General features: G+C 38.5%; 1 protein-coding gene across 3 annotated transcripts in view; it reads right to left on the bottom strand.

The window, feature by feature from the left end:
* cdh24a (cadherin 24, type 2a) overlaps window positions 1–26,453 on the bottom strand; it is a 109,111-nt gene that overhangs the window by 19,168 nt on the left and 63,490 nt on the right. For all 3 annotated transcript variants that reach the window (XM_089124591.1, XM_089124590.1, XM_039652974.2), the window contains 4 exons: window positions 10,851–11,032; window positions 6,070–6,326; window positions 3,750–3,886; window positions 3,018–3,139 (listed from right to left, as the gene is read on the bottom strand). In XM_089124591.1, the coding sequence (XP_088980717.1) occupies window positions 3,018–3,139; window positions 3,750–3,886; window positions 6,070–6,326; window positions 10,851–11,032 (698 nt within the window). The remainder of the gene's footprint in view (window positions 1–3,017; window positions 3,140–3,749; window positions 3,887–6,069; window positions 6,327–10,850; window positions 11,033–26,453) is intronic.

Here is a 26,453-nt window from a genome sequence, read left to right as displayed (position 1 = left end):
AGCAAGGGCTTTAAGTGTGCAAGGGCTTTAAGTGAGCAAGGGCTTTAAGTGTGCAAGGGCTTTAAGTGAGCAAGGGCTTTAAGTGTGCAAGGGCTTTAAGTGAGCAAGGGCTTTAAGTGTGCAAGGGCCTGAAGTGTGCAAGGGCCTTAAGTGTGCAAGGGCCTTAAGTGTGCAAGGGCTTTAAGTGTGCAAGGGCTTTAAGTGAGCAAGGGCTTTAAGTGAGCAAGGGCTTTAAGTGAGCAAGGGCTTTAAGTGTGCAAGGGCTTTAAGTGAGCAAGGGCTTTAAGTGTGCAAGGGCTTTAAGTGAGCAAGGGCTTTAAGTGAGCAAGGGCTTTAAGTGTGCAAGGGCTTTAAGTGTGCAAGGGCTGTAAGTGTGCAAGGGCTTTAAGTGTGCAAGGGCTTTAAGTGTGCAAGGGCTTTAAGTGAGCAAGGGCTTTAAGTGTGCAAGGGCTTTAAGTGTGCAAGGGCTGTAAGTGTGCAAGGGCTTTAAGTGTGCAAGGGCTTTAAGTGTGCAAGGGCTTTAAGTGTGCAAGGGCTTTAAGTGTGCAAGGGCTTTAAGTGTGCAAGGGCTTTAAGTGTGCAAGGGATTTAAGTGAGCAAGGGCTTTAAGTGTGCAAGGGCTTTAAGTGAGCAAGGGCTTTAAGTGAGCAAGGGCTTTAAGTGTGCAAGGGCTTTAAGTGAGCAAGGGCTTTAAGTGTGCAAGGGCTTTAAGTGAGCAAGGGCTTTAAGTGTGCAAGGGCCTTAAGTGAGCAAGGGCTTCAAGTGAGCAAGGGCTTTAAGTGTGCAAGGGCTTTAAGTGAGCAAGGGCTTTAAGTGTGCAAGGGCTTTAAGTGAGCAAGGGCTTTAAGTGTGCAAGGGCCTTAAGTGAGCAAGGGCTTCAAGTGAGCAAGGGCTTTAAGTGAGCAAGGGCTTTAAGTGTGCAAGGGCTTTAAGTGAGCAAGGGCTTTAAGTGAGCAAGGGCTTTAAGTGAGCAAGGGCTTTAAGTGTGCAAGGGCTTTAAGTGTGCAAGGGCTTTAAGTGAGCAAGGGCTTTAAGTGAGCAAGGGCTTTAAGTGTGCAAGGGCTTTAAGTGTGCAAGGGCTTTAAGTGAGCAAGGGCTTTAAGTGTGCAAGGGCCTTAAGTGTGCAAGGGCCTTAAGTGAGCAAGGGGTTTAAGTGTGCAAGGGCCTTAAGTGTGCAAGGGCCTTAAGTGAGCAAGGGGTTTAAGTGTGCAAGGGCTTTAAGTGAGCAAGGGGTTTAAGTGTGCAAGGGCCTTAAGTGTGCAAGGGCCTTAAGTGAGCAAGGGCTTTAAGTGAGCAAGGGCTTTAAGTGTGCAAGGGCTTTAAGTGTGCAAGGGCTTTAAGTGTGCAAGGGCTTTAAGTGAGCAAGGGCTTTAAGTGTGCAAGGGCTTTAAGTGTGCAAGGGCTTTAAGTGTGCAAGGGCTTTAAGTGTGCAAGGGCCTTAAGTGAGCAAGGGCTTCAAGTGAGCAAGGGCTTTAAGTGAGCAAGGGCTTTAAGTGTGCAAGGGCTTTAAGTGAGCAAGGGCTTTAAGTGAGCAAGGGCTTTAAGTGAGCAAGGGCTTTAAGTGTGCAAGGGCTTTAAGTGTGCAAGGGCTTTAAGTGAGCAAGGGCTTTAAGTGAGCAAGGGCTTTAAGTGTGCAAGGGCTTTAAGTGTGCAAGGGCTTTAAGTGAGCAAGGGCTTTAAGTGTGCAAGGGCCTTAAGTGTGCAAGGGCCTTAAGTGAGCAAGGGGTTTAAGTGTGCAAGGGCCTTAAGTGTGCAAGGGCCTTAAGTGAGCAAGGGGTTTAAGTGTGCAAGGGCTTTAAGTGAGCAAGGGGTTTAAGTGTGCAAGGGCCTTAAGTGTGCAAGGGCCTTAAGTGAGCAAGGGCTTTAAGTGAGCAAGGGCTTTAAGTGTGCAAGGGCTTTAAGTGTGCAAGGGCTTTAAGTGTGCAAGGGCTTTAAGTGAGCAAGGGCTTTAAGTGTGCAAGGGCTTTAAGTGTGCAAGGGCTTTAAGTGTGCAAGGGCTTTAAGTGAGCAAGGGCCTTAAGTGAGCAAGGGCTTTAAGTGAGCAAGGGCTTTAAGTGTGCAAGGGCCTTAAGTGTGCAAGGGCTTTAAGTGAGCAAGGGCCTTAAGTGAGCAAGGGCTTTAAGTGTGCAAGGGCTTTAAGTGTGCAAGGGCTTTAAGTGTGCAAGGGCTTTAAGTGTGCAAGGGCTTTAAGTGTGCAAGGGCCTTAAGTGAGCAAGGGGTTTAAGTGTGCAAGGGCCTTAAGTGTGCAAGGGCCTTAAGTGAGCAAGGGGTTTAAGTGTGCAAGGGCTTTAAGTGAGCAAGGGGTTTAAGTGTGCAAGGGCCTTAAGTGTGCAAGGGCCTTAAGTGAGCAAGGGCTTTAAGTGAGCAAGGGCTTTAAGTGTGCAAGGGCTTTAAGTGTGCAAGGGCTTTAAGTGAGCAAGGGCCTTAAGTGAGCAAGGGCTTTAAGTGTGCAAGGGCTTTAAGTGTGCAAGGGCTTTAAGTGTGCAAGGGCTTTAAGTGAGCAAGGGCCTTAAGTGAGCAAGGGCTTTAAGTGAGCAAGGGCTTTAAGTGTGCAAGGGCCTTAAGTGTGCAAGGGCTTTAAGTGAGCAAGGGCCTTAAGTGAGCAAGGGCTTTAAGTGTGCAAGGGCTTTAAGTGTGCAAGGGCTTTAAGTGAGCAAGGGCTTTAAGTGTGCAAGGGCTTTAAGTGAGCAAGGGCTTTAAGTGTGCAAGGGCTTTAAGTGAGCAAGGGCTTTAAGTGTGCAAGGGCTTTAAGTGTGCAAGGGCTTTAAGTGTGCAAGGGCTTTAAGTGAGCAAGGGCTTTAAGTGTGCAAGGGCTTTAAGTGAGCAAGGGCTTTAAGTGTGCAAGGGCTTTAAGTGTGCAAGGGCTTTAAGTGAGCAAGGGCTTTAAGTGAGCAAGGGCTTTAAGTGTGCAAGGGCTTTAAGTGTGCAAGGGCCTTAAGTGTGCGCTTCTTGACAAGAATAATCTTTCAAAGTGGACTGTATAATCTCTTCGTAGCAGTCTTCATCGGGTCACTGACCTGTCCAGCAGCGCTGGAGTCACACACGGCAGTGTTGTATTGTCGGTCCAGCTCGGGGGCGTTGTCATTGATGTCCAGTGTCTCTATGGCAACCGCTACCCTGGTAACTTGGTTGGGGCTGTCTAAGAAAGAGAAGAGAAGAGGATGATGGGAAATTCTGAGAAGAACAATACAAAAAAAAAGCAAGGAAGTTAGAAATCAAAAGCTTTTAAGCCCCAAGTAGGTCAGCTAAATCTTACTGACCATGAAAACAGAAGCTAACTCCAATCTGTCTGGTTTACTGTTCTCCATACGCTCTGTGCTCTTTTGGGGCATAACGTTACATCACGACCAGAAGTGGCCCGAACGTCATCTGATGTTCAGAATATGACATTATATAAAGACATAACAGAGTCTAATATGAAAGTAATTACTGAATTTGAGCTGAACAAATCCACTCAATTCTCAGAGTGACTTCTGAGAATGCAAGATAGTGTTTTAGAGGGCCGACGGGGAGCACAAATGGGCGACCTTGAGCTTGTGTGGACCAGACTATAAAGCAATTTGAGTTATCATTCTAACTCTTCCCTTTTTGTTTGCGTGCGTCTCAGCCATGAGCTTTCGTGTTCACAGCCGCGGCAGAAGTAATAGCTTTCCTGTGGCCCGATTTCACACGGCTACCTGTGTGAAATTATCAAGCGCTCAGAATTGATGCAATGTCCCTTTAAGAGTGAAGGCGAGGAGCTCTGGTACCTCTCTGTGTGGCGATGACAGTAATGTTATGCCATTGCTCCTGTTCCCGATCTAATTCCACGGCCGTGGTGATGAGACCATTGTCAGAGGCGATCCGGAACAGCGCCTCGGGGTCTGACTCGGGATCAATTGAGTACCTGACAAGAAATGGACGGGAATAAAAGAAGGAAGGCAGACAGATTAGAAGATATAAAGGAGCCAGTGCATCAATAACAGGGTTTAGCAAGTGAAAAGGAGCAGGTTAAGTGAAAACAGCCCACATAGATCCTGTGAAAGACGGAAACATGATGCAATATTTATAACTAATAATGCATGTGCTGTATGAGCAAAACTCACGAAAACCTGCCAAGATTTGAACATGCCCAGGTGATGTTTCATTTTCAACTCAAAATCTACAGGAAGAAAACTATACAAACTCGTTCTCATTACAGAAATGCAAAACAGAAACCCACATCATGCATCTGTGGGCACTTTTGTCCTTGTGGACTTGTAGAAAATAAACACTTTTGCACTCCCACTACTTTTTTATTTCTCTGTGGACAGTGCATATACATATGCATCACCGGAGAATTGTCACATTTTATTTTAGACATCATTTTTCAGAGCCAAGAAATGTCATTTCCATCACATCTCAATACATTTTTTTTTTGGAATAAGAAACTCCTTTATTTTAATAAGGCTAATAACATTTTATACTTAAATAAACCCAATTAAATCATACAATTGAGTCCAGACCATATTTAACATAAATGGTTCATATGGCATTATATTTGGTACAGTCATTTGTAAATATTTATATTTTCTCTTTTTTTTCTAAAAGTGATAGCATGTACGTAAATGACGAGAAGAAATCTAAAGCGCTTTATAACCTCCATATATTCCCCTCGGTTTAATACTGTAAACGTGGATTGATGTGGGATGATCACTAACAGCAAAGTACAGTCTGAGTGACGTTCAAAAGAGACTCGCGTAGTCGCTTTGGTAAAAACAAACTGTTTTGTGTAGTGAATGTGCAGCTTCAATTCAGTCGGTCGTGTTCGACAATCACTTTTACCATGAAAACATTCTGCCTGTTTGGTAAATTAATTTGTGGAAATTCTTTATTGTAGAAATCTGAAACAAAAACACAAATCTCAAACACAACCTGGAAATTACTCAAATCAATTTCAATACTTTTACAAATAGCGTTGAAACCTTGTAAATAATATTTTTTTTGTAATTTTTTTTTGATAATTACAGCTTAATTGAAAATAATTAGGGCTGTCAAACGATTAATCGCATCCAAAATAAAAGTTTGTGTTTACATAATATATGTGGGTGCACTGTCTGTGTATATTATGTATATGCACATTATTTGATATATAACACACACATGCTTGTATATATTTAAGAAATATTTTCATGTATATACTGTATATAGATTTATATATAATTTATATTATATATAAATATAAATATTTATATAAATAATATTTTTTTCTTAAATATGAATGCATGTGTGTGTTTATATATATATATATATATATATATATATATAATTATACACAGTGTACCCACATATATTATGTAAACACAAACTTTTATTTTGGATGTGATTAATTACGATTAATCGTTTGACAGCCCTAAAAATAATACACAAAATTATTTTGCTTAAAAATTTTTATCTTTGTCACAAACTTTTTTGGTGACAAAAATAACGCATAGCAAGTTTTACGCATAGTAGTCATGAGTTATAATGAAATGGTTCTTATTTTAGAACTAGTTTTAAAAATACTAATTCATTTTTGTATAATTAATTTTCATATTTTGAGTATACATACATGCAAAACTAGCACAAATAAATGGTGAAAAGATTGCAAAATAGCTTTAATGTGGCCTTCATATAAAAATAAGAAAACATTTTAATCTTCTAATTTTAATATAAATACAAATGTCCATGGGACATAAAAGTATAATTGAAGAAACTCACTCATAAATACAAATACTTGTGTATGCTGTCCTTAATTTATGCTGATGAATTTTAATTTAAAAAAAAATTAAATAAAACTCTTTATTAAAATTAAAATCATGGAAAAGCAAAAACTCAAAAAGTTAAATTTATGGACACATAGTAATGAGAATATAGGGAAAATGTGCTTAATTGTCATGATATACAAAACAAAAGTCCTAATTTTCTTTATGCAAAATATTTGCTTTTTGTATTGATTTTGGGGTGAAATGTGACCCATGTGTTCTTGTGACATTCACCCATTTCCATGTATGACTACAGTAGATAAAAGCCAACCATACTGAGTAAAGAAGGTAAAAAGAGTGTGTTTACTTGATGTTGTTACTGAGGCCTGTATCCGGGTCCACGGCGGCCACTCTCCCCACCACACACGCCGGAGGACAGTTTTCCGACACATCGAGCCGGTACCGAGAGCGGGAGAACCGCGGCGGCTCGTCTGCGTTCAGAACCGTGATGCGCACCATAGCACGGTCCTTAAACGGACCTCGTCGGAGGAACCGCGAGTCCACGTTTGGGTTCTGCACCTCCACAGTGAAAGAGTAGGTGCTTCGCCTCTCATAGTCCACGGCCTGGTGTTGAAGATAAAAACACGCACTCATTTATTGAAACTCACATGCCATCATTCTTTATATTTTGGCTCCAGAAGGCGCACTAAAATATCTTTTCATTTCAGTGAGATGTTGAAACTCCCACATATACTTCTTTTTCATTCCTGCACCCCTGTAGATTACCAAAAAAAAGAGCAATGTGTCTGAGTTTCAGCATTTCAGAACTTAAACGACTGCAGGGCTTGTTCTGCTGGTATTAAGATGGAAGGAAGTCATGGATGTGCTTATATTATTAACATCCAGAACTGCTTCAGAACTGTATTCGGGGTTATGGATGCACTTGTGATGCTGGACACGACGAGATTGGAGAACCGTGGGAGTCCACCATTTAAGGCTCAGAAGATGCAAGCAATGTGAATTAATTAGACACATATTAAAAGCCTGTCGAGAAAGTAAATGGGGTCTATTTTGATGTCATGTAGACTTTAAAGGAGGCGTCAAGTAAACCGGGAGTGACATGAGCACGTATGAGCAACCATATTTACATAACATAAAGAGAATTTAAAGGTGCAGGAGCGATGGCTACCGAAGCTCAATTTCATGCGTTGTTGCATTCTGAAACGTAAGCATGAAAAGCCCTGGCTAAGAGTTTACATCTGCATTTACATATTCTGTGTAGTTTCTGGCCTAAACAATCAAAGAGAAAGTGGAAAATAGTTAGATAAAATACATAAAAAGACAGATAGATGGACACACACACACACACAGACCTGGCTGCTGAAGGAAGAGTATCTGTGCCCTCATTGCACAGAGAATCACAGTGGAAACAGAGCTCCACTTTTTGACATCCTGCCCTAATTATCCAAACATTAGGGACACTTTCTATCACCTTTTCACATCCCTCCAGAAACACTTCCAGCATCAGAAATCAAATATGGACAAACTCCCACTCCTGAGAGGAGAAAGCCCAGCGAGCTCAAAGGCCCAGGCCGTCCAGGCCGTCAGGTGTGTGTGAGGTCGAAACAGCCTCCGGCAGGACACAGCTGCCAACTACGCCTACAGACACTGATATAAATATTAGAAGATTAAACTTTTTAATTGCTATGTTTATTTTCATGTAATTAAAAAAATATATATAAAGATTTCTTTACACCATGAAAAAAAATTACCATTAAAATCAGCATTAAAGTAATTTGAATCTTATTTGAATCTAATCTAGATAGATAGATAGATAGATAGATAGATAGATAGATAGATAGATAGATAGATAGATAGATAGATAGATAGATAGATAGATAGATAGATAGATAGATGGATAGATACTGTGGATGGATGGATGGGTGGATAGACAGATAGACAGACAGATAGTTAGATAGATAGACAGACAGACAGACAGACAGATAGATAGACAGATAGAAAGACAGATAGACAGACAGATAGACGGACGGATAGATAGATAGATAGAGAAACAGACAAACAGAGACAGACAGAGAGACAGACAGACAGACAGACAGACAGACAGACAGACAGACAGACAGACAGATAGATAGATAGATAGATAGATAGATAGATAGATAGATAGATAGATAGATAGATAGATAGATAGATAGATAGATAGATAGATAGATAGACGGACGGACGGATAGATAGATCAACAGACAGACAGACAGACAGACAGACAGACAGATAGATAGATAGATAGATAGATAGATAGATAGATAGATAGATAGATAGATAGATAGATAGATAGACGGACGGACGGATAGATAGATCAACAGACAGACGGACGGACGGACGGACGGACGGACGGACGGACGGACGGACGGACAGACAGACAGACAGACAGACAGATAGATAGATGGATGGATGGATGGATGGATGGATAGATAGATGGATAGATAGATGGATAGATAGATGGATAGATAGATAGATAGATAGATAGATAGATAGATAGATAGATAGATAGATAGATAGATAGATAGATAGATAGATAGATAGATAGATAGATAGATAGATAGATAGATAGATAGATAGATAGATAGATAGATAGATCACTTTCCTCTGAATTTCCAGACAAAATAACTTTATCACATACTGTTACTGTGAAATAAATTCCTTGTGTCGTGATACAAAATTTGGGTCACAACACCCACTCGTAACTAAGAGTAAAAGTGGACTTCATGGGAAAAATGTAGAATATAGTGTGTGGTGATACACTGAAAGACTGTAGTGATGTCACTGTACTGGAGCAGTGGGCATGAGGAGTGCTGAGAGCCACTAACACACACACACAACAAGCTCTGTCACTTGAACTACAGCCGTGTGTTAATCAACATCTCCACTCGCTTCCTCTCCCTTGTTACTCAGCTGCATTAGTCTCCCTTCACTCTTCCTCTCTATCTAATTTGCTTTTCGTATCCCCCTCCCTCTCTCCCTCTCTCCCTCTCTGATTCATCTTGTTCCTCACAACCTGCTCTTTCCTGTTTTTCTTCTTATCTGCTCCTCTCCTCGATCTGTTTGTTCAGGCTGTGTCTTTAACTAGCACATATACCTGTCATTAAAGTATTGAGTGGAGGTGCAGACGGGTAAGGATCACTCACTCATTCACTCACACACACACACACACACGTCTTTATAAGCACTTATCAGGGCAGAAAATAGCTCTCTTTTCATTATCCAGTTTTCTTATTTTGATTCGGCTAAAAAAAGGTGGAATCTCTTCACTTTTCAATTAGTTACGTGTGACTTGGCAGCACACACAGTCCTTTTATGTGAAACGCACATTCTCAATCCTTGCAAAGTTTGTATTTAAATAAACGGCTGCCTGTGTGTGCTGTGATGAGGTCTCTCACGGGGCCGCAGGTTACATTCTCTTTCCGCCGGCACTAATATGCATGTTCGCTGGCACACATTTGTGGTGCAGATTATCCTCATTTACATTTGAACTCCGATTCAATTGAACTCATTCTGCCGTACCTTCTTTCTTTGCCCTCTCACTAAAATAAATACAACAAAAACACAATTAAACTTTTTCATTTTCTGAAGAAACTACAAAGCCAGTGCCCAAAAAAGTCATTACCACAATGCTGAGGTGTTGTGGGTGGTTTCCTGGGTGTTGCTATGCAGTTGATCTGAGTGTTTTTTCATTTGTTGCTATGTGGTTGCTAGGATGTTGCTATGCAGTTGCTAAGATATTCTTAGGGTTCACAGCACACTTCTAGTGCACTGAATGGTTGCTATGTGGTAGCTAGGGTGTTCCCGGTGGTTGCCAGGGTGTCGCTATGCAGTTGCTAAGATGTTCTGAGTGGTGGTTAAGGTTTCAGCACATTTTTAGCTCACCAAATGGTTGCTAGAATGTTGCTATGTGGTTTCTAGGGTGTTCTGAGAGTTTTTGTTTAATGTACTGCTATCCAGTTGCTAAGTTGATTCGTTGTTATGGTTGTTACGGTTTTCAGCTGATTGCTATGTGGTAGCTAAGGTGTTATGGGCAGCTGTCATGGTGTTGCTATGTGGCTGCTAAGTTGTTCAGCATGGATTTAGAAGATTGCTATGCTAGGGTGTTTTGAGCATTTTTAACACATTGCTGTATGGTTGCTGGTGTTTTCTAGATGGTTTAGACTAAAGTTTTACTAAGCTGTTGCTAGGGTGTTCTCAGTGTTTGTTTTTTTTTAAATGTTTTGCTATTTGGTAGCTAGGGTGTTCTGGGTGGTTTCCAGGGTGTTACTATACATAACCGAGACCTTTCCAGCTCTTTTTTGGTGCGCTAAATGCCTGCTAGAATGTTCCTATGTGGTAGCTAGGGTGTGCTGGGCGGTTGCTAAGGTGTTGCTATACAACTGCTAAGTTGTTCTGCATGGATTTAAAACATTGCCATGCTAGAGTGTTCTGAGCATTTTAGCGCGTTGCCGTGTGGTTGCTAGGGTTTTCCAGTTTAATGATTTATTTATTTGCATTTTTACATTGCTATGGTGTGTTTTTAGTGTGCTGCTATGCAGTTGCATAGGTGTTCTGGTTGGATTAACATATTGCTAATAAAAGCTAATTCAAAATATTAATAAATACTATAGCATATAAAATAAAAAATAATACTAAAATAATACTGGTTGCTATGCAGTTGCTAGGGAGTAGTTTCCCACCCCAATATGCCTTTTCTAGCACTGCAGATTTACCACACTCAGCCGTTGGCACTGACTATTTGCACTGTCATTTTGCAAGTAATGAAATCGACTCCATTTGTCCAGAAAGTTAATGTAATCCATATCAGGTGCAGCTACATTGATTGCCATAGTAATGTAAGCATTAGTATGATGCCAAAAGACGTAAGAGAATGCCTGTGGAGAAAAAGAGGACACAAAATGGGATTTATATGCATATTTATACATATGATGTGTCCGAACCCACTCACTCATTTACTATTCATGTGGTTTTCACTGTTAAGACTACAAACTAATAACAGTTTTGAGTCAGATACACCATAAAATTGGATTTGGGAATGCATGGAAGAAAACAATATTACTGTAGGTATTTCTGTTTCACCACTCCCACCTTGTTTAACAAGATCACTGCCTCTTGGTTCAATCCAGTTATGTTGAAAGTGTCCCCTGCCTCGCCGTCCACGATCGTAAAGTCCACCCGTGCATTTTCACCCAGGTCTGCATCTGTTGCCGAGAGACGACCGATCTCCACCCCGGCGACGGCCAACTCAGACACCGAAAACGACCACATACCTAAAGGAGACAGAGATCGAGAGGGTGAAGTAAACAATCAGGCAAAACATGCCGATAACCTAAAATTACAACATCATCATTAATCTCATTAGATACGTAAGGCAACCCCCTAAAGCATCCAACAGCTTTTCAAATCAATTTAACCTCGAAACTAGACTTCCATAAAAAGACACTGCAAAGGAGGCCATGTCTTGCCTTTTGTTCACGTAGACATTTTTGTCTGCAGTTTAATAACTGGCTCTACAGTCTTTGTATGCGGAGGCTATATCATGGGCCAAAAATAAAAGTAGAAAAAACCTGCCTGAGTCTGTTTAAACCTAATTAGAGACAGCAAATAACACAGGCAATCTACTGCATTCCATAACAGAATGAAAAGTGTTTCTCATCTCACACTAGAGACACACATCATATCTTATACCATGATCAATCTCGGTAATAAAAACAAATGTGTTGCCAAAGGGTGCTGAGTTAACTTTTATTTGGATATTAGTGTGTTTTGGGTGGTTGCTTACTGGATCAAGTCAAAAAAAAAAAAGTGATATTCTGGTCCTAAAATATGGCTTGGGTGCCGCTACAATGCACGTCTGAATTTTTCCATCCGTTTTTATCATCCACAAGGTACAAGTCATATGACTGACTGCTTACAAAAGTAACAGTGCTCCTCTCCTCAACAAGACATACATTTCCCCATAGTATAGCGCAAAAATATATGAGTTATGCTCCTTACATTTTGTTTACTTAGTTCTTTAATTAATTATGATTGGTTTACTTAGTTACCCTAATTTTCAAATATGAGTTACAATAACTGTGATGCAAGTGCCATTAAGAAAAGATAGATAGACAGACAGACAGACAGAAAGGTGATAGATATATAAATAGATCGAATGATAGACAGAGACAGACAGACAAAAAAGCCAATAGAGCCAATAAATAGATAGACAGACAGACAGACAGACAGACAGACAGACAGACAGACAGACAAAAAGGCTGATAGATAGATAGGTAGATAGGTAGATGGATGGATGGATGGATGGATGGATGGATGGATGGACGGATGGACGGGTGGATGGATGAATGAACAGACAGATGGATGGATGGATGGATGGATGGATGAATGAACAGACAGATGGACGGATGGATGGATGGATGAATGAAAGGACAGATGGATGGGTGGATGGATGGATGAATGAAAGGACGGATGGATGGATGGATGGATGGACGGTTGGGTGGATGGATGGATGGATGGATGAATGAAAGGATGGGTGGATGGATGGATGGATGGATGAATGAACGGATGGGTGGATGGATGGATGGATGAATGAATGGGTGGATGGATGGATGGATGGATGAATGAAAGGATGGGTGGATGGATGGATGGATGGATGAATGAACGGATGGGTGTATGGATGGATGGATGGATGGATGGATGAACGGATGGGTGGATGGATGGAGGGATGGATGGATGAATGAACGGATGGGTGGATGGATGGATGGATGGATGGATGGATGAATGAACGGATGGGTGGATGGATGGATGAATGAACGGACGGATGGGTGGATGGATGAATGAATGGATGGGTGGATGGATGGATGGGTGGATGAACGGATGGGTGGATGGATGGATGGATGGATGAATGAACGGATGGGTGGATGGATGGATGGGTGGATGAACGGATGGGTGGATGGATGGATGGATGGATGTATGAACGGATGGGTGGATGGATGGATGAATGAACGGACGGATGGGTGGATGGATGAATGAACGGATGGGTGGATGGATGGATGGGTGGATGAACGGATGGGTGGATGGATGGATGGATGGATGAATGAACGGATGGGTGGATGGATGGATGGGTGGATGAACGGATGGGTGGATGGATGGATGGATGGATGTATGAACGGATGGGTGGATGGATGGATGAATGAACGGATGGGTGGATGGATGGATGGATGGATGAACGGATGGGTGGATGGATGGATGAACGGATGGATGGATGTACGAATGGATGGATGGATGGATGTACGAATGGATGTACGGATGTACGGATGGATGGATGGATGGATATAGACCATTAAAGGGGATTTACAAAACCTCATAAACAGAAGGCTTGAGGAAGATCACTCAGGGACTGCAACACAAACACTGAAATTATTCCACAAATTCCGAACATGCTTTTAGAAAGAGAATTTCAAAGAGACAGGATGAACAAGGTCCAAGAAGAGAGTGTGATAGAAATATAAAGCGGGACACTGATGATTCCTTGCTTCTTTTAAGAGCCAAATTTGCTCCAGAACAGAAAATGAATCATGCAAACAACAAAGGCTGAGACAGTGTGATTCACCAGAGGCAGTTTGTGCCAGCTAATAACTCCTAACATTCATTAAAGCTGAGTGCAGCCAAGAGAAGATGATCACAGAAACACACTGTGGGAATACAATATGGCTTCTTTGCACAGTGTATTATCACTGTGTATTATTCATAGGAGGAGAAAGGGATGAGGAGAGATTAGGGGAGAGATAGAAAGAACAAAAGAGGGAAAGGCAGTAGGAGAGCCGGGAAACCAACGGCAAAGCAAAATACAGGCAGAAAGAGTGTGTTCATGTAGGAGGGAGAGGGAGGAAGATGTATTGTTGGTCTCCGAGCTGTATCTTTCAGCTGTGATTTTACTGCGTACTGATGCAGAAAGCTCTGAACTTTAAATGAAATATTAAACGTGTTGATTTTGAAGAGAGAATCCGTAGGGAAGGCGGATTGAACATCCACAGAAAGACCCAAGCCCTCTGAAAGAAACATAACACAGATTATCATTATCTCTGGCACGCTGATAATAGTCAAGAGCATCATCAGCACCGTAATCCACTTTATAATTATGATATGCACTATATACCGTAATCGTTTCTCAGAGGGCCAACAACAGTCAATCTTTGTAGCGTTCGCCATTAAGAGTTTGAAATATATATCACTAATCATAAGCTATTATACTGTTTGAGGATACGTATATCCCTAGTCCCAAGGATGAGTTTTCATTATTTAATATTACACAATATTACTGTCTTTAATGTACTGTATTTTTGATCAAATAAATGCAGGCGGGCAGAAGACATTAAAAACTCTTAGACGGTGTTGTTTACAGTGTTTAAATAAAACGGTAAAATCCTGGATAAATCCTTTATCTGGTTAAAGGAGTAGTTCACTTTTCAAAAAACTTTTGCTGATAATTTACTCGCCCCCATGTCATCCAAGATGTCCATGTCTTTCTTTCTGCAGTCGAAAAGAAATTAAGGTTTTTGATGAAGGTTTTTGAAAACGAACAAATCTTTTTCAACAAAATGACTCGGGAAAAGATTCGTTCATTTTAATGAACGAGTTCGAACAGGAGAGTCACGAACGTGCATCACAGAACAGAGCAAGGCGACCATTTGAGCTTATAAAACTTCAACTTTGTTATTTATTTTTTAAATGAGCGATCGTTTCGCTTGATAAGACCCTTATTCATCATCTGGAATCGTTTAAACCCCTCTGAACAGTTTGCAGTTTGCACTGAAACGGTCTTTTGGACCTTAAACCGTTTGGACCCCATTGAAGTCCATTATATGGAGAAAAATCTTGGAATGTTTTCATCAAAAACCTTAATTTCTTTTCAACTGAAGAAAGAAAGACATGGACATCTTGGATGACGTGGGGGTGAGTAAATTATCAGCGAAAGTTTTTTTTAAAAGAGAACAACTCCTTTAAGCCTAATTTCAGTGATAGCACATTATGTACATGTTAAAACGTTTTTAAAGTCTCTTCTGTTCACCATAAAATCAAAAATCTGTAAAACCGGTAATATTTTAAAGTACAACAATTTAAAACAACTGTTCTCTATGTGAATATATTGCTAAATATCTTCAAAATCACATGATCCTCCAGAATTCATTATAATATGATGATTTATCATGACAAAGACACTGACAGGTTATGATCTATTGGTTTATGTCAAGGTGTCATAACAAAGACATCTCAAACAATGTCACATTTGCATTAAAAATGTCATAACTGAGCGAATGACACTAAATGACAGTTGTCACAAACATGCATAAAACATATGTCATGTCAAGATTATGAAGGTGTCATGTTAGTCTTATGCACACCCCTTCAAGTAAAGTGGTACCAAAAGTAATTTGAAAGGCAGCAAAAATAAATGATGAAGGTATGGTCAAGTTTCCAAAGCGATCTTTTTCATGTTAAAAAACAAACATTGAAATCTTTTTTTTTTTTTTAATCAATCCCTGAGACATTAAAGTGCCCGAAGCGGAAGAAACACCCACATATGACAAGTTTAAAGATTAAAGGGCAAACTCTGAGTCAGCAGTGCTATCAGAGGTGTTTTTCCAGAAGAGGCAGAAACAGAGCATTTTAAACACAAAAATCTGCTAAAAGTGGCTTTTGTCAAGTGTAGCAACACTAGTCTAAAAGCTAACAATAAAAAACAGAAAGCTATTCTAAGTTCTCGGGGTCAACGTCTTTGTTGTCGTAAACAATTTGGTATAAAAAAATCAGACTAACGAGGTGGAAAACAAGCAAGCGGGAAATCCCAACAAACACAAACATTTTCTGTACACTTCAGAAAGTTTAGACAAACCCAAAAAAAGTACGCTGGGAATCACTCAAGGGAAAAACAGGTTTGTTGGCATCTGTATTTTTGAACAGGGAAGCATCAGGTGTGGTTTACATGCATTTGACTGAAATATTTACACTTTTAGAAGCATAACCGTTCTATGATTTGATTAAAAAACCTTTAATATCGCTAGAATCTTTCCATTCCAAAAAAAGGTTCTTTATAATGGAAAAAAATCTTATATCACCATACGAGTAATTTTATTTCACGATAACAATATATATATATCACAATAAACTGTAGGTTTATTTTTTTTTTAAATAAGGTTTTTATGATATAAAAATGTTTGATTCCATTGATATTTCATCATTCTTGTCACCATTTTCAATATCACAAAAACTAATACTAGCCTAAGAAAAAGCCCTCTCAAGCTTCCTGAAAGTAAACAGTGATAAAGAAAACAGACACAAATGAAACCTGAAAAACTTCAAGCAATAGAAATAAGTAATGCAATTGTTTTAACCCCTGTATGGTGTTCGGGTCTGTTGGACCCGTTTTCATTTTTTATCAAAATATTTATCAATTATATTTATTATAGATAAGACTTATTATAGTAAGTTTGTTTTTAAATATTTATATTACGTAGTATCTTGGGACAGTGCAATATTCTTTTTGTTTAGCGTGGAGCAATCTTAAATGTAATCTTAAAGTAACAATTGTAGGGGTGGGGGGTTGCTTAACATGGGATTAAGATGCTCGTCATTGACGTTGAACGTATTTTTTAAGTCTTGATTTCTTAAAGTCCATTGTGTGTGCTGTGTAGCTTGTTAGCTGTTTTAATGTTTATCTTTTATGTTTGATTCAACGAGCTCTGCTACAAAAATTCCTATGCACCTGTATAGCTGTACCGGTACAAATGGCAAATAAAGCTTAACTTGAACTTGAACTTGAACTTGAAAAGAAAAATGACACGATTAATTATTTTTTCAAACTCAGACTCATTGGCCTCGGCTCATTTTATGGGAAGAATATATATCAGAACACATTTTCAATGAAAACACACTGTACACCCCCTACACATTTACATTACACACAGGATGTTTGGGACCCGAGGCTAATAAAAGTGTGGAAACTGTACAGTAGGTCCTGTGTACCTTTACTATTTCCTCCTCCTGTCAGTGTGTGTGTGTGTCTGTGTGTGTGTGTGTGTGTGTGTGTGAATTTGGTGTTTCTGCACCAGCCATTCCCACACAAGGTCACAACATTGCTGCAAAATTCAAGCACGGCCACATCTGCTCTCATGCCTCATTCGCGCTTCTACCGCGCAGGACACTTAGACGCGCGTAAACGTGTCTTTGCATTGACTTAACATTGAAATCACAGACGCTCAAGAGTGTGCGAGTAATCAGAAATCCTTTGCTTTAACCTCAATTGAGAGCAGAGATGTATAGTAACGAAGTAGAACTACTTAAGTACTAAAATGCTGTATCTGTACTCTACTAGAGTATTGTTTTTTTCTCATACTTCTACTTTTACTTCAGTAGATATTTTCGATGAATTGAATACTTTTACTTCGATATCTTTTTAATGTTCTGCTAGTTACTCGTTACAATTATAAAAATGTATGAATCATTCGTTGCAAGTTGGCTTTCATGCTGCCTAAATCACACACCAGTTTTATAGGGTAATGGTATTGATTGACGCACACATTGACAACTAATGCAGGGGTTGTCCTGCAATGGCCGCCAAAGCAAATTTGTATCCCGCCAAATTGCTAGTTCAAACTTTTGACTGCTTTCTTTAATAATTACATGAGACAATACTTGTACTTTTACTTTTAGTACTCAAGTAGTGAATTTTAAAATAAACTTGCAATACTTAAGTACAAAAAATGTTGAATACTTTAGTACTTCTACTTAAGTGTGGTGCTTAAAGAGCACTTCAACTTCTACTCAAGTCACTTTTTTGATAGAGCACTTGTACTTTTACTCAAGTCCGGGTTTCTAGTACTTTATACATCTCTGATTGAGTGTAACACCATATGTGTAACTTCGGCCATTCTCAGTCAAAGAAACAGATGATCCGATTGTCATGTCTATTCCTGCTTCAGTAATATGCTAAATATTAGGGCTGGGTATTGACACAAATTTCACAATTCGATTCGATTTCCATTCACAAGCTTGCAATTCGATTTCGATTCCGATTCGATCCAATTTTTATTATTTTGGATATCAGTTACAATAAAAGGCAAATTTTCTTAAGGAAATCAAATCTCTTAACTAATGCTGTAAACTATGGGAGTCTAGGTGTAGCCTATAGTCTTCATTAGCCTAATATGAAGGTAGCTATACAAACACTTAAATTACACTTTTATTTATTTTTATAATAAGAAGATTATATGAAATACAAACATTTAAATGGTGGCTGTCATAAAAACTTGCCAGATTTATTGAAATATGCACTAAATATTGAAAAACATTAAGATTATAATGTAATATGGTGTATATATTTAGCAAAATGCTGCTCTCTAGAGTTATTTTTTCTAGCTGACTAACGAGTTTATGTGGGTTTTCTGAGGTAAATATGACGATACATGACGATTACAAGCTGTTTAACTGACGTCTTTCCACGGTTGAAACGCTGATTGAGCAAATCAATGTGACATAATACGGATTTCGATAAGTTGTACTCTATCTTTTAACACACTTTCAGATGCTCATTCATGTTTATTTCGGTCTGTGACTAGTATTATTAAGCCGGAAGAGAGATCAGCGCTGCTGCTTCTCTTGAGCGCCGCCAGAGCGATCTCACGCCACAGCGACAAAACGCTATTTATGTTTTTGAATCTCTAAAGAAAATGGACGTAATTTGAAAATTGATACCTCGTTTCATATCAATAGTAACAAAGGACAAAGATTATTGCGATTTTTCGGATGCGCGCAGCCGCGATACAATGTCCCATTCATTCAAATGAAACAGGATGACTAATCGATTCTTGAGATTTAAGAATCAATATCGGTTCGTAAAAATGAGAATCAATTAATATCGAGAAATCGATATTTATTACCCAGCCCTACCGTCCTTTCGACACACAGCTCCACTGCCCAGCCGACCTGCAACCGTCTCGCAAGTGTTGATAGGCTATTACTCATGGGGTGTAACCAATCAGATAGTTGAATGGTGATTACAGAGAGGCTGCGGCCGCTATAGTAGAGCCAGCCAATCTAGCGCATTTTAAAATAAAACTGACTTTAGTCAAACCACAGAGTTTTGTGATCCGTCTCGCCACTAGTGTTTGTTATTTAGCCGTTCAAGCCAAATTATTTGGCAAAAAGCTCTCACGCTCTATGAGCAGCGGCTTCGCGTCATGCGTCTCTCAGACAATGCTGAGAAACAGTCTCTCAGAGAGCACACAGAGCAAATCTAACTGCGCTTCAATGGTTTAAATTCACTTGTTTTTAAACTGCAATACTTAAAAATACATGCAAATGATAAGCTTGTGACTGCGTAGCAGATTATTAGATTATAATATTCATTAGATGGGGCGGCAGTGGCTCAGTGGTTCATGTAGATTGTCTACAAACCGAAAGGTTGGTTCCACCTAACCAAGTGTCGAGGTGTCCATGAGCAAGACACCTAACCCAGACGAGCTGGATGGCGCCTCGCATGGCTGACACCGCCGTTGGTGTATGAATGAGTGTGTGAATGGGTGAATGTGAGGAAATATGTAAAGCGCTTTAGTGGCCATTAGGTCTATGAAAGCGCTATATAAATGCAGTCCATTTACCATAAAAAATGTTGTTCACACTAAGAAAAATAATGACTCTAGATGATTTAAGAAATGTTCACTGAAAGGTTCCTCAGTAGCCGCGTTTCCATTACCCTTCAAATTGCATTTGGAAATTGAAAATACGCCCAATGGGGAAACATCAATTTCGCAAAAAAAAAAAACTCCCATATATTGCAGAAAAGTTTTTCAACTCGCATGAGGTGGTTTTTCAGGCAATTCGAAAAAGGATTGAAGATGAAAATGATAGAAAAAATTGATAGAAGATGAAAAATGGTTCTTTATTAAACTCATGAAAGACAAAAGTATTACGGCAATACTGGATTCTAAACAACAAAGAAATGCCACAATTTATCAACACCTTGAAGCAGATATGAGTCATGAGAAACACCTCATATGTGCCAGTCCCAAGTATAAGGGCCTTTCCTTGCCGATAATGCTTAGATAACACACTTAGATTAAAAATAACGGCGAGTGCGGTACTCGCGACTGCGAGTGTACAGTACAGTGTCTTAAAGCTACAATACCTAAGATTTTATGCCGCTAGAGGGCGCTACATTCAAAACAACAACAACGGCTTTGCTTGATGACGCCGTGGAGGAACGCGGAATGATGGGAACTGTTGTTTCCAACTCCACCGTGGATAAATCAGTCAGACGGGAATTCGAAAATTAGTTGTCATGGATGAGGTAAAGTTCGATTTCTATAACTGTTGCGTTTAATGACATGCTTGTTTTTCATTAAACTGAAATAACCGCAAGAAAAGTCAGGTTTAAAAGTAAATTAGTTATCACAGATGTTAGGGGAGAGCCGGGACGGTTGAAACACTTTTCAGATAAACGTCGTTTTCTAAGATACAGCCAACAGTATTCGCGGTGAATATGACCTTACGATTTTTCACATCATATGCATAGACAACAAGACATTCTAACAATAATACTAATTGTTTTGCATGGTTTACGGACATGAAATTTGAATACAGAACACGGTGTTACTCACCTGTCAAGAAAAACACATGCAAGATCGGCGTCTCTTTCTAGTTCGAGTTTTTCACGAAGTTCTCTCCATTTAGGAAATGACACACCGATGTTGGGCTGGTTTTATTTCTCTTGTCCCAAATTCTTCTTGGGTGGTTTGGTTGACCCGTTCGTTGACGTTTGCGTTTATGAGAATTGTCTTTGTAGACAGAACCAGGTGCAATCGCTAAAGAATAATTGTGCTCCATTCCATAACAAATGCGTGAAACAAGCTGACGCTTGTTGCTTGATAGACGCTAACGCACAACTACAACTTCCGCATTTGTCCAGGACTACACGCAGTACGAGCGGATATGACGCGATTTACTGGCGACTCCCAGCTCACACGCCCCGTTTCCTTGGTTAAAATCTCAATTTTCTCGCGACTTAAACATTGTTTGAAACATTTGGAATATTGTAAGTTATCATCTCAACTGAATATATAACACTGGCCTTGTGATTTTGGGATATTTTAATGCAAAAATCTTTGAACCTAAAATGATTTTTGGAATGACTTGCATCTGAATTACATTTTAGTCGCATAACTTCGGTTAATGGAAATGCCGTCATTTCACAATCAACATTTCGAAAATATTCCCAAGTTTGGTAACACTTTATAATAGCTGCACGCTATTAATCATTAGTTAAGCATGAGTAAACAGTTAATTCATCATTCATAAAACATTACTAGACATTAATATGCAGTTTATAAATATAGCTATACATGCTTTTTTTCTTGATTTATAAGCATATCTATAATGCGTTTAATAATTGTATTTTCATACTTTGTTAATGATCAATTAATAATTTCTAAATGAAGTATAGCATTATTTACAAACCAGTTGTTTAAGAGGTGTCAGTCATTCATAAGATCACTTAGAAAGTGTAAGTAAATGTAGTAAATACAGGTAGTTATAAAGTATTTAGTAGTGGTCAGTTAACTATTTTTGTGAGCTAATCTAAAGTGAGGACTATTCATGCTTTGTAAAGCATTTATAAAGGCGATTTAAAGACTCGTCAATCATCTAAACAGTAAAATGTAACAAACACAACGCAGTGATACAGAACATACACTGTAAAAAATGATTTTTTTGGTTAAGTAAATACTAGTGAAAAAACCCAATGTAATTTACTTGAAAAAGTTAGTTCAGGCAAGAATTTAAAAAACTAAGTAAATTCCATATCAGTACTTATTTCAAGCGAGTATAAATGAAAGTGTAATATCAACTCAATAAAATTAAGTAAAAATTACTCAACTTTTCTGATACTGGGGTTCCCATCATGCACTGGACCTTGAATAATTAATGAGGTTAATTTTTCACTGGTTTCCAGCTGTATTTACACTGTTTTATCATTGATTTTTGTTTTCAGTATTAGTAAATTGCCATTTTGTGACATTTCGAGTAAATTTTTTGCTTAAAACGACACATTCAAACACAAAAACGATCCATCAAATGTTACCACCATTGTGTATTGTCTACCAAGTATTGAGGTGTTTGCATTCACATAAGGCTTAAAGTCTGACATGATGTATATATAAATTACTTAGATGATCTAAGTAAAGAACATACTATAAATGACTAATAAAATTCAAGATAATTGTTTTAGTGAAGTGTAATACAAAGGCAAAGGAACTCGGTATTAATCAACCTTTTACAAGCCGAGTTAAAATGACTTATTTTTTGTAAAGTTTACTTAATTCCACATTCCAAGTAAATTTAACTTAAAGATTTCTAATTAAAGCTACTGATAAATATGTTTAGGTTTTTACTTGGCAAATCTTTGTAAATTTACTAGCATTTTCTGAGTGAGATCGTTTAGCGAGGTTTTTTCAAGTAAATCCTACTCCAAATTTTTTACAGTGTAGAAATATTTAACAGCCTTTAAAAATGCTTTAATTACAAGGCATGACTAGTCCTCACTTTAGATGAGCTCACGAACATAGTTAACTGACCACTACTAAATGCTTTTTAACTACTCAAATTAACCCTGAATTACAGCATTAATACATGTTAATAAAGCATTTATTAACACATTAAGTAACCATCATGTCTGAATAATAAGATGTATGAATGTACATTTAAATAGTTTATTAATCATTTACTCTAAGCAATCGTATGAACCACTGAAAACTCTTAAATAACTGGTTCATAAAAAATGCAATTCTTCATTTAGAAATGATAAATTGATCATTAATAAAGGATGAAAATACAGTTATTAAACAAATTATAGATATGCTTTTAAATCAAGAAGAAAGCATTTATAGCTGTATTTATGAACTGCTTATTAATGTCTATTAATGCTTTATGAATGATGAAGTAATGGTTTACTCATGCTTAACTAATGATTATTAGCGTGTAGTTATTATAAAGTGTTACCCAAAGGTTTGCTCAAATCTGTAATGAAAACATGGCTAAAAGGACAGAAATGGTTCTTCTAAGGCATCGTCGCAAAAGCCACTATTTGGAGTTTTTGTGGGTGTTTAACAGAAGCTCTGAGCTGATCTGGATGGTGATTTATACCGCCAAAATGAGCAGAACTGTTGAACTTGGAGGGCCACGTTGAGTTACGAGTCTCAGACTCGCGCCAACTCACCAGACCTCTCTTCCTCAGAGGTGACTCAGACGCTGTGAATGGCTTCAGGCTTTGTTTACTCACTCGCACACGCATTTATTAAAGTCGACGGATATGGACTGACAGAAACCCATAAGCCTTATCAAATCCACAGTCACTCACACTCACCTCTCAAAGTTTGATATCTCACACACACAGCACATCCCATCTTCATAGACATCATCAAATACTTTATCCCACCTTCACGACACCAAACCACACTTTCATATCTCTCCTTCAGACACCCAGCGCAGAGGTTTTTAGCACTTCCAGAGAGATGCGTAAAGAATGAAAGCAGTCATCACGGGTCAGTGGGCACAAGGCTTGTTTGAGAGATTCAGCGACACTTTTCACAATACTGTGAATCAGCTCCTGCTAAGAGCCGGGATTCAATCCACACACCAGAAAACAGCGTCCGTAACACAAAGGCCAGACCTGGAAATAAAGCACAGCTTCCCGAGAGACACACACACACACACAGGATAAGGTTAAGACGCTCAGTGACTTCACTCTGATCCTGTAGAGGATCTTCACACATAATCACTGGCCCAAAAACAACACAATTCAGATGGCTTCCTAATCTAATGCACCTGATTTAACTCATTTTTTTTTCCTATAATGCAAATTTAATCAGGGAACATACTCAAAAGGCTATTTTCAATCATGCAAGAACAGCTCCTATCTATTTCAATGGAGAAACACCAAAATTCGCATGCTTATTCGTCTAAATTATTTCAAACATGGAATAAAATCTGACAACGATGGAATCCTTGGCTTAAATCACACACAAATATCTGTATTTTTATGGGCATGCATATTCTAGAGTAAAACAAACAGGCGACTGTCTCATTTAATAGTAAAATAGGACTTAATGTAAAGGGATACTTCACTTTGAAATTAATTTTTGATATGTTTTAGCTGACCTCAAGGGCATCCAAGATGTAGGTGTCTTTGTTTCCGCTGTAGTTTCAATTTTGATCATTTTAGGTCAAACCGTTCTTGTCTATCAGTCATATAATGGAGGTCTATGGTCACCACCTCTACTTATTCGTCTAAATTATTTCAAACATGGAATAAAATCTGACAACGATGGCATCCTTGGCTTAAATCACACACAAATATCTGTATTTTTATGGGCATGCATATTCTAGAGTAAAACAAACAGGCGACTGTCTCATTTAATAGTAAAATACACTCTAAAAAATGCTAGGTTGTTTTAACCCAACTTTGGGTCAAATATGGACTAACCCAGCCGTTGGGTTAAATTTTTACATTACATTTTTAACCCAACATTTCGGGTTTGTCCATATTTGACCCAAAATTGGGTTAAAACAACCCAGCATTTTTTAGAGTGTAGGACTTAATATAAAGGGATAGTTCACTTTGAAATTCATTTTTGTTATGTTTTAGCTGACCTCAAGGGCATCCAAGATGTAGGTGTCTTTGTTTCCGCTGTAGTTTCAATTTTGATCATTTTAGGTCAAACCGTTCTTGTCTATCAGTCATATAATGGAGGTCTATGGTCACCACCTCTACTTATTTGTCTAAATTATTTCAAATACGGAATAAAATCTCACAATGATGGCATCTTTGGCTTAAATCACACACAAAAATCTGACAAGACACTTTATGTCATACTCACGTTGCTTCCTGACCAGTCATCATGTGCCGTCTTTTAAAAGACACGCGTGATGTCATCGAGAAGGCGAAACTAGTAGCGAGTGAACAATGGATGAAGCGGTGAGTGTTGTGTTGGCTGTCCGTGTTCAGAAAAAAGTAAAAAAAGAAAGAAAACCCGACAATGGACACGTTCCTGGATTGCTCGAAGAGGACAGTATGGGCTGTCAATCCTCCAAAGAGAACTTGAGGTAAAATATTGTTTTCTTATATATTTTTACTTTTATTTTTAACGTTAGCACCATCGTCTCTCTTTCGTTTCGCCATTTTTGAGCTTCTGTGCTCCTATTGGTCAACCTCATACATGTGACGGAACCGTCATGGACGACGTTAAAAAAATTAAACATGCTAGTCTTTTTGTCATGATGTCATGAAGCATCGCAGACGCGACGTAGGTTGTCGCCCACTATGACACACTATACGAGATGATACGATTGAATCTTGCGTCTCGACGCCCGTTGTCGTTTACGAATCCCCACGACACCCTACGTCAAACGGATCGTGCCAAAATCGGGCTAAAATCGTGTAATCTGAACCAGGCATTAGAAGAATCAAGTCAGTCAAATGAAATGCAAACACAAAATGAAGAGTTCAGATGCAAAAGCCTCTAAATGCCATTTGAAATTTTCTTCTAAAATGACCATTTTTATCAAACTTGTATATTTAAGTTCAGTAATTTCACTTAAATGACAATTAATAGGTAATCTTCATTGCCATTTAAGTGAAATTACTGAACTTAAATATACAAGCTTGATAAAAATCATCATTTTAGAAGAAAATTTCAAATGGCATTTAGAGGCTTTTGCATCTGAACTCTTCAAATATTAAACAAACTACAATGTGACCAGTTTAGTTCGATTATTCCACAAATGGCAGATATATACTGGTACAATCATAGTATTTTGATTCCCGAATGAATTCATAATATGACACAGTTGTTAGGAAATCAAATACATATAGCTATTGCCAGATGAATGACTCTAATGACTCGGTTTCTTTAATGAACAGTTCAAAAAGACTATTAACAGTTTTGTTATCAGTGCTAAGAGACCGTCAATATTTTAAAATTAAAAATTTTAACTCGGAGGGTCCAGTACTGCTTCTTTTAATTAAAAATCCAGAAAAAAGGGGAACATATCTCACTTTAATTCTCTAGGATGTTTTTTTTTTCTTCTTCAATATCCTATTTTTTTAATTGGCCTTATAGGCTGTCATTTTTAAGCATGATCATGCACAGTTTTAATAATTGAATATATTAGTTGAGGAGGATTGGGTGTTAATGGAAGTTTTTATGATTTTTACTTGATAAAGCAAACTTTATTTTTCATATTACAAACTTTATAAACTTTTTTTTAAGATGGGTGACCATGGGCAGTGAATTAAACAGCCCAATATACATAATTTAATGCTTTTAAAATGTGCAAAATCCATCAACAACCACAACCAATCTTAGATCAGCCTCATTTTGTGTATCACCTCATTAATCAAAACAGCCATAAGTGCTGATTAGTCTTTGGAAGACCCTTTTTACTTCCCATAACGTGAAGTCGGTGTGAATTGTACTGTAAACACGAGAACATAAACGCATTAACATTTCATCTTCAGATGCAAATATCTTCTTCATATTCAAGACAGCAAATTCACTATAAATTTGAGAGATGGTGATCTCTCATGGTAATTGGATGCAGTGGTTGCGGATTCAGGATTACAATCAGATGGTAAGAGGA

Source organism: Pimephales promelas, chromosome 20 (assembly GCF_988280905.1).
Source record: "Pimephales promelas chromosome 20, fPimPro1.hap1.1, whole genome shotgun sequence".
Taxonomy (NCBI): Eukaryota; Metazoa; Chordata; class Actinopteri; order Cypriniformes; family Leuciscidae; genus Pimephales; species Pimephales promelas.
The sequence above is the reverse complement of the archived record's forward strand: the minus strand, read 5'-3'. Positions and strand labels throughout refer to the sequence as shown.